The 12,879-nt window shown below is 44.7% G+C and overlaps 1 protein-coding gene and 1 long non-coding RNA gene across 9 annotated transcripts in view; one reads left to right on the top strand and one right to left on the bottom strand.

The window, feature by feature from the left end:
• ARHGAP26 (Rho GTPase activating protein 26) overlaps nt 1-5,240 on the bottom strand; it is a 192,702-nt gene extending 187,462 nt beyond the window's left edge. For all 8 annotated transcript variants that reach the window (XM_083427074.1, XM_083427078.1, XM_083427080.1 and 5 more), the window contains exon 1: nt 4,262-5,240. In XM_083427074.1, coding sequence (XP_083283200.1) covers nt 4,262-4,415 — 154 coding nt within the window. In that variant the 5' untranslated portion in view covers nt 4,416-5,240. The remainder of the gene's footprint in view (nt 1-4,261) is intronic.
• LOC310671339 overlaps nt 1-12,879 on the top strand; it is a 316,331-nt gene that overhangs the window by 136,089 nt on the left and 167,363 nt on the right. The window lies entirely within an intron of this gene.

Below are 12,879 nucleotides of genomic sequence, written 5' to 3'. Positions count from 1 at the left end.
AATTGTGGCTATGTTCTCCATTCAAAATATAAAAAGACAACTTCAAAGTAAAATTCTGAACAGGCATGATCAGGACCTCTATGAGGAGATTTCAGATAAAGAAAGCAGCACAGAGCTTGCACACTTCAAATGTGACCCCAAAGTGGGAGGAAGGGTCGTGAAATAAACTTCACAGCTACAGCTGGATGCTTCTGAGCAATCCTACAACTGCAATCCCAAAGAACCCAGGCCATGAATAGTCAGGCCAGCTGCCCTCCTTTTTGGATGAGCAACTCAATGCATGCTAGTGGGAGCCAAAAATAAGTTGAGGCATGCAAAGCTCCCAAGCTGCCGTGTCAAGTGGGAATGCAGCATCATGTCACGTGGCAGCATCTTGATATCTGTCAACACAAGGCTTTGTCCCAAAGGAACCCCTGCAAAGCAATAAAAATAAAAGCATACATCTGTTCAACCGGCAAGGCTGGAAGGTCTCGGAAACAGAAGCTAAAATGAAATTAAAGGGGCTCTTGGAAATGTGCTTTCAAAGAAGCGTAGAAATAACCGCATAGCAGAACCCAGAAATTAATTCATAACTGTCGAATTTATATTATGCCACACATTCACCTGTACTCACTAGACTCCTACACAAATGCATTGCACATTTCCGCCAGGTTCAAGGATTGGCAGATCCTTTTGGCCCATCCCAAGTAGGGATAAGCCAAATGGCAGCCGGTCCCACACAGGCTGATGGAGGTGGCCCTCTCTGTCTCCCTCTGGTGCCGTCAGGTGGAATGGAGACAGTTCTGAGGAGGCCCTAAAAGAGTTACAGTGGTACCTCGGGTTACATACGCTTCAGGTTACAGACTCCGCTAACCCAGAAATATTACCTCGGGTTAAGAACTTTGCTTCAGGATAAGAACAGAAATCGTGCTCCGGCGGCGCGGCAGCAGCGGGAGGCCCCATTAGCTAAAGTGGTGCTTCAGGTTAAGAACAGTTTCAGGTTAAGAACAGACCTCCAGAACGAATTAAGTACTTAACCCGAGGTACCACTGTATAGCAAAATACTTGAACTGCTTGCCTTAGCCTAGGATGCAATCGGCAGCAGAAACAGCAGCAAGTGAAGTTGTGTAGCATTATTTGGTTAGCCAGCCATTAATGCTGCACACCTATCACATTACCAATCATTCACCATACACTTATAAATACGTCAGCACAATAATGGCCCCCACAAGATTATAGTTGGTTTCCTTGGATCTCTGTTTAGGTAATAAAAATGTCAACATATTGGCTTGGATCCTAAATTAACTTAAGGAAGTTCAGGCCACACCTCCCCAAAGGTGCTCTAGAGAGCAGGGGCTGTGGGAGGGGGTGCTTCTGAAAAAGCACAGAGAGGGTGGTGGGAAACTTTCCTTCCATGAGCTTCCTTAAGTCAACTTGTCTTAGAATGTCAAGTCTGGTTTTGAGCAAATTCCTCTACTTTTCAGCAGCTCCCCACATCCTACTCCACAATCTTCCAGAGGGCCTTTGGGAGAGGGGTGGGAGTTTATCCTTCCTTCCCACTGATAGGTATACTACTGGTCCAACATACAAGAGTAAAACTCTAGTGAGATAATGGGCAGCAAAGAGTCAATTCTGGACACGTAGGCTGTTACCTCTTGTGTTCAGATAACTGATTCAACTTCTGTAACTTGTTTTCCATAAACACATGAAGAAAAACAAATGCAATTCACTCAAATGGTCAAAAGCCCAATGGTGTGATCCATACGCTCTCCTTAGATATGAGAAACTCCAGATTCCATGAAATCAAAGGAATGGAGCCATGTGAGGGGTAAATCAGCATCAGAAAAAAATGGGCAGGGCAAAGAGATGTAAGGAAGTCCCTCCTATCCACCCTGTGATCCTGCTCCAGGATTTCATTCAGTAACTTGGAGTGTACAGATGTACATACTTCTACAAAATCAAGGCCAAGGTGTATCAATACTATTGCACAGTTTCAAAGTTACTAGCTAATAGAAAGTCATCGCAGGCATTGAATACTATTGCCAGCCTCTAGTTTTCAAAAGACTTCATTCCCCAAAATCACACTTCCCAACAGGTTAGGATTTTGCTGGCTGCAACAGTCAGGTTCTACCACACACCTTTATCTCAATGGGCTTAAGTTCAACAATTGAATTCTGCAGGATCTATATAAGATTACAACTTTGCCAACAATGAGACTATTTTATCGTTTGGGGCCTTCTGAGCAACTCTCTCAGGTAGGCAGGTTCTCCTGTGCCTTGCCATACACATACATTTCCCAAGAATGCTATGTCATTATTAATGACAAGCAAGTGAGCACAAACAATGCCAGTGATGAGGCAGACAAAGCCCTCAAGGCTTGTTTAGTACAATTAATTCTTTCAAAGAGCTCATCATAGGAGTGCAATTATTTGCCTTTGGCTCACAAAGAAGCAGACCAAACAGCAGGCCACCACTCAATACACACCGCTGGACTGCTTCAGAATGAACCATTTCAGAAGACACGTACGCAAATTGTGTCTCAAGACCATGAATTCAAAGGCTGTGTACACACTATACCTTTAAAGCACATTCAAAGCTCACTCTTTCCTGCAAAGAATTCTGGGCACAGTATTTTACCTCACAGAGTTACAATTCCCAGCAACCCTTAAACTCCAGCACCCAGAATTATTTGAGGGAAAGAATTGTGTACAGTGATACCTCGGGTTAAGTACTTAATTCGTTCCGGAGGTCCGTTCTTAACCTGAAACTGTTCTTAACCTGAAGCACCACTTTAGCTAATGGGGCCTCCTGCTGCTGCCGCACCGCCGGAGCACGATTTCTGTTCTTATCCTGAAGCAAAGTTTGTAACCTGAAGCACTATTTCTGGGTTAGCGGAGTGTGTAACCTGAAGCGTATGTAACCTGAAGCGTATGTAACCCGAGGTACCACTGTACATGAATGCCTCTGGAATTTTGAAGAGAAGGGGCAACAACCATAGGGAGTAAAGTTATTCGGGGGACATGGCCTAGTAGCATTAAAGCAGATATTCTTAAGTGTTCTTAAAAGTTCACACAATTTAGATGCTTACAAGCTAGTACCATTGTTCTGCTAGTTTTCCACTCTTGGAAATTAACAGAGAACCCAAGTGATTTTAAGATTTCCATGGAAATTCCAAGTGAGTGCACATAACGCCTGCAACGTTTGTTTTCCTGGTACTCTGCCCTCCACCATTCCGCAACAATATCCTGTGACTGAAGAATTTCAGATGCAAGGACAGCTCTGCCAAGTGCTAGAGATAGAGGGAAATACAACTGTTTTTAAGCCAAACTGCCCAGTCTATAAAACAGCAGTGGGAAACCTTGGGGCGGGGGCCAAATGAAACCTTTCGAGCCCCTCTTCCTCTGGCTCTTGGGGCTGTCACTTAGGCAATACTCGCAAGCAGCCCCACTTTGCACCCTTCTTGCGTGTTTTTGCCTGGCAAGAATATGTCCTTGAACTCCAATAATGCCATTTGCTTTCTTGAATGAGGATGGAGAGAGGTGGGTGTACATGCATGTAGAAATCTCTTGCTGGAATGTAGGCTACTGTACATTCCCACCCACTGCTCCTTCCAGGTTTTCCCCTGGTTATGACCACCATTGGACTATGACCCGCATAAGGTTGCTCAATGAGGAAATGTGGCCCTTGAGCAGGGGGGTGGAAGTCTTTGCTGTACACCATCAGTTCTCTTTGAATTGTTATACACACAGGCCTTTCACTTTCACAAAAGGGCCAGGAGGAGTCCAATGATCAGTCAACAATAGCAGACATGCTTTTAAAACTATATAACCAAAGCAAAAAAGCCAGTTAGTCTACAATCAGACTGCTTTTTATATAATGCCACTATATAAAGAAAGGCTGTTCTTATCTTCCCTCAACACCTGTGCACTGTGCACATGCTCAGAGATTCACATTAATACTGCTGTTCCTAAGAGAAGCATAGCCATTAACTGCAGAATATGAACTCTCTCATTAGGTTTGTAGTCTGGTATTAAACAGCTAGATTTTCTCTGTCCTCTGAAGGGTTTTTTAATTGTTTTTCCACATGCTTTTCTCTCTACCATGCTTCTCTCTCTACCTGTGCTATACCAATGCAGGTGAAATTTCAAGGATTCTAATACTACTGAGTCTGATCTGATTCACGGTTTCCCTTTCAGATTTAAGACACCATAACAACCACAACCCCTTCATCATTCCCCCTTGCCATTCAGACGCCTGACACCACAGGGAGATTGTCACTCACTCTTAAGGGCTGCAATGAGCGACTTCCCATCTTTTATGAGCTCCTTGATGAACTTGTTGGTCTTGTCCAGTTCAGCTTCGTGAGACTTCAGCCTCTCTCGGAACTGAGGGCTGTCCAAACAGCAGTCACTAAATTCCAAGGCAGGCAGACCCATGGTTCTGGGGTGGATGTGTGTGTCTTTTTTTCAGAGCCCTTCCAAAAGGAAACCTTTTGCAAAAAGCTAATCAGCTGGAAAGAAGCAACACACAGGGAATGAACCGTCCTTCCCAAAACGCTTCAGAAACAAAACAAAACAGCTTGTAAAAACTGAAAGTATATGCAGTTCATTCAACAAAATTAAAATATTCACCCACTGAGCGAGCAGCCTTTATTCTGCTCTCCCGGGAGGTCAGATTTTTCAGAGCCCCCGGAGGCAAAACAATTGAAATGATGATGGTTATGATGATGAAGAAGAGCAAGCAGGTCAGGCAAGGTTTTGCACCGAGGAGGAGCTGCTTCAGATGCCAGGGGGAGAGGACAGGAGCCGTTTGGAAGAGGGGGGCGGTGCTGCTGCTGCTGTGGCTACTGCCGCCGCGGTAGTAGTAGCAAATGCCGCTGCTGCCGCCGCCGCCCGAGGACTGCTCATGGCGAGAGCTCCCAAGCACGCTGCAAATTCAAGGCGAGGCGACCGCTGCTGCTGCTGCTGCTACTGCCGGGTCCTTCTCTGCCTCTTCTCCCACGACCCGGCCAATGCTGCTGCTGCCCCCGCCGCGTAAGAGAAGAGCGCCCGGCAAGGTCTCTCGCGCGGCCTCTAGCAGCGGCTCCTCAGCTCAGCGCAGCCACCTCCGACGGCATCCGGGATCCGCCGGGAGACTCCACTTCCCCATTGGAACGCGGGGCATCTTTTTTTCCCGACCGCGTCGTCAGGAGGCGGAGTGGGGGGGGGGTGGTGTTTGGGTTTTGTTTTTTTCCTCCTCTCTCGTTTTCCCCCCTTCCTCAGAACGCAGCCCCGCCCCTCTCGCGCCCGCCGCAGCCAATCAGCGCCGCGCCTACTCGCGGGGCAAAGAAAAGGGAAGGGAGAAAAGATGTCCCTGCGATGACAGGCCGGCGGGGGAGGGCGGGGCCAGAGTTCTGTCAAACCGCATGGAGCTCCTTGTGTGTGTATATATGTGTATGTGCGCGTCCTCCCACCGCCGCCCTCGCTCTTTCCCGCCTTCTTAAAGGCACAACCTCCAAGGGAGGGGAAGGCGAGGATTGCTCAAGGGCATTTCTCGTAAACCTGTTGCTAAACACTGAAGGGAACCCAGCCATTTTCTCTGCAGGGAACCAATTAAGCAGGCCCCTTGAGGCATGTTTTTGGCACGGAGAGGTAGTGGGGACTGAGCCTAGCAGTCCTTTGCAAACAACCACAAGCCACGTTTCTTCTGGCCTCGGCTCCACACACACAAAAAAGAGGTCCTTTTCATAAGGGGCGTCACCTTCTGTTTCCCTTCCTTCTTTTTGGCCCCTGCGTTCCATATCAGCCTGAAATACAATTACTGTATTTTCTGTGTCTGTTGGTCTCGTTCGCCTTTTGACAAGCAGGGCAGAAATTTTCCCCACGGGGGCAATTTCCCCCAACTAGAAAGCGCTTTACCTGTGGAGCTTTTGCCTGGTTGGTAGTATGACTCCTCCAGAGCAAGCTTATTGTGAACGTCCGCGTCCATTTTATAGGTGTATAAAACAGCTTAAGCCGTGGCCGACAGCCGACAGCTGTAGTCAGACACACACTCAGTCTCTGTCTCATTCTTTTGCAAACTGGCTATACAGTACTTCTTTTTTTCCTCTGTCTATCCCCTCCCTTTCTCAGCTGGAGATCTGTTACTTTCTGTAAGCTCTGGTTAATAATGCATTTCAAAAGCCAGAGATTTTCAACTATTAGCTTCCATGGATAAAACATTAGCCAAACACCCTAGGCCTGGGCTATTAGCCAGTAAACACACCAGCGAATAAATTATCAGCCAGCAGCCACTATAATTGGGTAACCCAATTATATTTGCCCAACATAAATAATACGGTCCCAACCTTTAATACACATATGTATGTAAGAATGTTTATAACATGAACCTTGCTCCAGGAAGAAGAAAATGACCATGAATCACTACTACATGTTATCTGATTTATATGTAAGGAAATTTACAATTGCCTACTGATTAAAAAAAAATAGCAAAGAGAGAGGGAGACTAGACTGGCTAAGAAGAGCCAGATGGCAACCCTATTTTTCAGGGCTTTTGTCAGGATTAATGCATATGAAAGGGTGGCAGGAAGTTGATTTTATCACTTTTTAACATAAATGAAGACTTTTCTTATCTGGTACATTTTACACACCCAAAAACACTGTAGAAACCAACATTGCACCAGACGTTCACCATTGTCACATTATTGAAGAAATAGTGTGATATATTTCTAACAACTATCCTTGAATTCTTTCACCATATTACTATGTCCCTGATCACCCTCCCATCTGTGTTTAGGATTATCTCTTCCATGAAATGAAGGAATTAGCTGTTTCAGGTAATTTGCTGTGCTCTTCGAAACAGATGGACAGAGTTAGCACAATTCTAACCAACTCACTTAATGCTTCAGTTGTTTCACTTATATGCCACCATACGCCTTCGCTGCCAACTTCATGAACAAGTCATGTATTCTTGTAAAGTATCACAGCAAAGTCTTAACTGCCCCAGTTTTAAGATACCAGCAGTATCCCACTAATCCTCGTCTTACACTGTACTTCAGTCCTATCCTCTGATGAAAGCTAGTCATGTGCAAGGATCAGTACAATCCTTTTCTTTTACCCTAGTGGCCTTAGTGGAATTGACTCCAAGGTAAGCAAGTATAGGGTTGCAGCCAAGTGTAGTACTGAATTGTCCTCCTTCCTTCACTATTCTGCCAGAATAGATACAAAGAGGACACTGTAGATATGCAACAACAACAACAACAAAAGAGTCCCGTCCCACCCCTAATTGCCCTTTAGATTGCATATAAAGTCTTTGTACATATGGTGGTGTTATGGCTGGTCTCACAGCAGTGCAAAGTCATGCCTCTACAGTATTTTGGAAAAGAAAAGTGCACAGGTACATAAAAGCAATGTCTGGGAAAAGGAGCACACACCTCTAGATTAATGGCAGGAGCCCATGGCATAGTCTGCTCCCAGCTATATAACACATTTAAAGGAAAATGTAATACAAACATTATGACGCAGAACACACACACCTACCCATGTGTCTCTACTGCAGCAACTGTATGCTTCATTTCAGAAGTGAGGGTGTGTATATTTCCTTATCCCTTCCCCTCCCAATGGAGATATTATATCTAAACAGTAGAAATGGTCCTGTTTTACAGTGGAAGCTGATGTCTCGACATGTATTATTGGGGTTCAGGGCCTTAATTCCAGCCACATATTTCACCCCTACTTCCCCCCCCCCAGCCCCACAAAAACCACTTGTGGCCCAGTCCTATGCATGCATTATTTGAACTACAGTTCAATAGAAAAGTGCATAAGATTACAGGCTCACTGCATTTCCCATACCACTAGCAGAGCTAAAGAGCCTGCTGGGTTTCAGAGCCATATAGGTTCACTCTTGAACAGGCATGAAGATTGAATAAACGGCTAATTGAATTGCCTTTGTAAGGGCTGAAGAGGGGGGAAACTGTGAATGAGAAATGTGAGAGCACTACTATGCCAGATTTTTCCTTTCATCTTCCAACTAGGAGACAGATAAAGGAAGAGCAGCTTCCAAGGGTTATGCAATATAAATGTGTGGTTTTTAAACTACCTTCAGGGAACATTTTTCATATCAACTTGTCTGCCATGGAGTTTCTACACCTTGCAGAAATTTATAGGGCAGACTGTTAGGTGTATACACAACTGATGCAAGGACCTAGACAATGTATGAGAAGTTAAAACTGTCAACCTTGCAGAAGCCTAGGGGCAAGCCTAGCCTAGCAGCACAGTAAAGCTTTTTCTATTGGCTGCCTTCTATGACTATAGTCATTGCCAAGTACAGATGCAAACAGTAATCAACAGCAAAAGCCACTATAGTATAGAGGTAGGAAACATTTTCAGCCCAGTGGATCCGATCCAGAAGCCCCTCACCACACCCAACAATCTACTTGGACCCATTTTTCCTTTGCAGTGCAGTTTGAACTCAAGCCACTCTGCAAGGTCACTGCTAATCAACTGATTGTTGTGGACTTTAAGCCTTGCTTCCAGGAGGGATCAATTCCACTGCTCCTGTTGGAAGCTCCCAAGTTGAAGGAACCCCAGGGGGGCTTGCATTTAGCACCTAATTTCACAGGCACCAATTGCAAGCTTGCCAAGCAATAACTGCAAGTGCATTTTAAAGCTCTAAATAGTTCACTACCTGTGTTATCTTTACCTGTCCTACAGACCTGGTGTTAGGGTATTTACTTACTTACTTACTTACTTACTTACTTACTTAGAAGATCTGAAGATCATCTGAAGATCTATGGGTGATTTACAGCATAAAATTGCAAAATAAAAACATGAAATGTAATAAAAACAAGAACAAAGACAAAGCAGCCAATGACCCCTCCTTCCACATTAGGAAGACCCTACCCGATTAATACATATAAGAGTTGTTTCCCTTCCTGGGACCACCTTGCTGCCCTTGCTTCTGTTAATAAAGAACTGTCATGTGGGGCGGAAGGAACATCTGAGGACCATATGAGAGCAACAAGACATCAATCAGGCGCCAAACACAGGAACCAGAATATTAGGTGTGAGTGGGCGGGTGAGCAACAGCAGACATTCAAGATCCAGATACAGGTATCCTGCCATAGGAGAGGATAAAGACCTGCTGAGGTTGTAGAAACCACAATGCCCACCAGACCATATGAGGACAAGATCTAGGGTGCAGTGCGGAAGGATAATATAATACTTTATTTAGGGTATTGAAATAGCTAAGGCTAGACTTCCTTGGTTGTCCCATCCCATATTTGTTAAGGGTGAAGCCGGGAACATCAGGACTGGGATGGCTATGTAAGCAAATCACACCCAGAGAGAATGAAACTAAACTCTCTAGAGACATCTTCTGGCTGACTCAGGCACAGCTCTCATATGTTGCAGAAAAATCAGGTTATGTGTGGCTTCAGAGAGTGATTTCACCCAGAAAAAGATGGTGAATAGAAACAGAAACAAATTAATTTAAACCTATGGACCATAAAGATTTGCTAATCAAATCAAGCTGCAGGCATCCATCGGGGAATCGTGCCTCTTCAAGCCACATCACACTGTTCGGTTCTTTTAGATACACTAGTTAAGATTGTTTAACTGTACACCTGGAAATGTGCCACACAAATATGACCATGTGTTTGAGAACACATGTGCCATGTAGGAACAAGTCAGGTAGCCACAAATGGTTATAGCCAAGGTAACCAATTTCTGAACCAGCCCTTGTTGCTGCTGCTTTTACAGTATTTTGATCTGCAACAATTAGCAGAATGGGCTGGGTTACGCAAAGTGAAGCAATCACCTCAAGCACTGCATACACAGCCAGGCTCTCCGCCTCTAACTTCTCCTTCGCTAACTTGCTCTAGGAAGGGTCAAGAGCAGGCATAGGCAAACTCGGCCCTCCAGATGTTTTTGGGACTACAACTCCCATCATCCCTAGCTAACAGGACCAGTGGACAGGGATGATGGGAGTTGTAGTCCCAAAACATCTGGCGGGCCGAGTTTGCCTATGCCAGGTCAACAGGCAGGGCAAGAGTATTCATGCTGCAGCAGCGAAAAATGCTGTCTAAAGCTTGGAAAGGGGGGTAGGGTTAAAGTTGCAACAAAAAAATTCAAAGTTTAGGGAGCATTTTTACCCTACCAGCAAACTGTGGAAGTGGCTGCATGTCCAGAATGCCTCAATCTGAAGAAGGACCCCCTTAGTCTTTCCCAGAGTGAGGCAGGGAGTGGGGAGGAGGGGGGTGAGTCAGAAACCACAGACCCTCCAAGTGTCCCTATTTTCTAGGGACAGTACTGGATTTACAGCAGCTGTCCCGGTTTCTGATTTGATCCCAGAACATCCCGCTTTCCCTTAGGACATACCTATTTTCATCAGAGAAATGTTGGAGGGTACAGAATTATGCAAACCCCCCCCCAAGCCAAGGAGAATGTTGAAATTATGCAAACCCCCCCCCCCCAAGCCAAGGAGATAAGTAACAATAAAACCTATAGAAGACATCTGAAGGCAGCCCCGTATAGGGAATTTTAAAAAATGTTTAATATTTTATTATGTTTTTATATATGATGGAAGCTGCCCAGAGTGGCTGGGATAACCCAGTCAGATGGTTGGGGTATTAATCATCCTCATCCTCATGGAATAGGACGTCCCTATTTACATCAGAGAAATACTGGAGGGTATGAAAGCCTTGCTGTGACTAAAACAGTAGCAAAAAAAAGTAAGCAGAGAGGCAGAGTGGGGAGGACCAGCAGCGCCAAGGGAGAGAAAGAGGAGGGGTGGCAGCTGCTCAGGCACTGCAGTCTCTTGCACCAGGCCTGCTAATAGATTATGATATTTAGCTTCATACTGTTAAAAGCGCCATTTGCTGCTAAAGCAAGAGAAGTGGGTCAGACTGGGTTTCTTCCCTAACCCTTTTCAGCATATGCTCATTGAGAAATCCCAGTTTCCTCCTGTGCCCTGTATGCAACAGCTGAACCAGATAGCACTTCCTGTCTGTGAAGGGGGCATGGGTTGTGCCTTTAGAAAATAGCCTAAATTGCGCAATGTTCTATCCACCACGGCACACTGTCTCAGATAACCTGAGGACATTTCTTCACAGCTAAAAACTTTCACCAAGTTTGAACGCTCGCTGTTCCTTAACAGTTCTAAGCCGTGTTCAGTACCCATCTGGTTTCACGGCCTTGTGATAATAACTGTTTAGCTACCCACAGCCTCCTCTGGAGCTCTGTTAATGACCTTCGTCTTTCTTTCGTCTTTCTGCATATTCGTTACAGCACACCCCTGCTTTGCTTTCTCTGAGCTCAGATGAAGGAATATTCTTTTTTTAGTTTCCTCTTTCTTTCGTTCCTCCTCCCCCGAGTGTGCTGCCAGTGCAGAAACTCTAAGCCTTTGGCCCAGCTCCACCTGACTCAAATGTACATCTGCAACAATTTAGTTCTAATAGAATTGATTTACTAACCCAGTCGTGGCTGACTACAGCTGGTCTTAAAGAATCTGGTGTCAGTGCATGTTATAAAACAGTACTATTTCAATGAAATCACCAGGGAGAAGACCTGAGAAACAGCAAACTATTTCCCACAAGTAATTAGAACCCAATCTCAGCTATAAAGGTGAAAAAGCTTATGGGTTGGGATTGCCATTGTTGTTCTGGCAAGCCTCCTGTGCCTTTGGCAGCTGCAGAAGTAATAACTCAACAGATGAAGTTTCTTTCCCCAGGACAGAGTCAGAGTAAAGGGGAAAGCTCTCCCTGTTGCTTATCCACCTCTAATGCGGCTGTAAAAGGCACAAGGGATCTGTCAGAAGGATGGTGACAGCTCTGTTATGGGGGGTCGGGAGACGCCATGTCACAAAATCCTTAATAAAATGTTATCATTTTATTGGGGTTGCTTTCAACATTTTATGTCCTTTCCCGAATGTTGAAAACATGAGTGCAAGAAGCTAGAAAAACCACAGGTTTTATGGTGGTACTGTTAAAAAAAAAAAAATCAGGTGTGAATAAGGCCAAACTAGGAATTAAGTTAAACATCTGGTTGCATTGATATTCACACATTTTATGTATTGTTTGGGTGAACCTTCTGACCTTGCAAGCTAAACTCTGGAGCTGCATCACAACATTTGATAATGTAGCTCACCTTTCCTCAAAGACGGACTTCTTTTACTTTCCCCCACCATATCTTTAAAGATTGCAAAGGGCTGAAGAGATTCCCGGATCCCGCAGGCAGACTTTTGTGTCAGTGGAACGCTCCCAGTGGAATGAACTTGCATCCAAGTCTTAGATGTCTGATAATTCATTAGCACTTCATAATTAATTGCTGATTTCATTGCTTAAATTCGTATTATTCCTTTCTGATTAGAAAAAGGTTATCAACACCTGAATGAGAAATGAATGGCTCTCATCATGTTCAATATAATAATTTTATCCATGCAGTCAACTAACTGTTAATGGAATATCAATGGTAAATTATAAAGAAATAATGAGTTGACAGACAAATGGATTTTGATTATCTGTAAGAAATTGACTCCAAAGTGTTGAATTCTTTAAAAGCACATATTTTTTATTTTGATTAGTAGGCTAGTGTAGATATTGATACAGTCATATTAAGGAACTAGAAAAAGGGCACAATCCCATGGTCCCTAGGACAGCATTCCAGGAACCACGGAAAGAGCAGGCTTCCTCTTCGCCTATACAAACACCCACAGCCACCCATTCTCTAGTGGTGCAAGGAAACAGGGGAAAGGAGTGTGTGGTAGGGATTAGATCAAAGGGGGCCTTGGGTTGCCCCTATCCAAAGTCTCCTGGTTCTCTTGGCACATCCATGGAATGGCAAGAACCAATGCCAGCCCTGAGCTCAAAACAAATATGAGGGGATGGGGAAATGGGAGCACCAAAATGATCTAAGTAGACCATCT

The sequence above is a fragment of the Podarcis tiliguerta genome, assembly GCF_965153285.1.
Source record: "Podarcis tiliguerta genome assembly, chromosome: 2".
In the NCBI taxonomy this organism is placed as follows: domain Eukaryota; kingdom Metazoa; phylum Chordata; class Lepidosauria; order Squamata; family Lacertidae; genus Podarcis; species Podarcis tiliguerta.
Note: the sequence above shows the minus strand (reverse complement) of the source record. Positions and strands in the feature narration are given on the sequence as shown.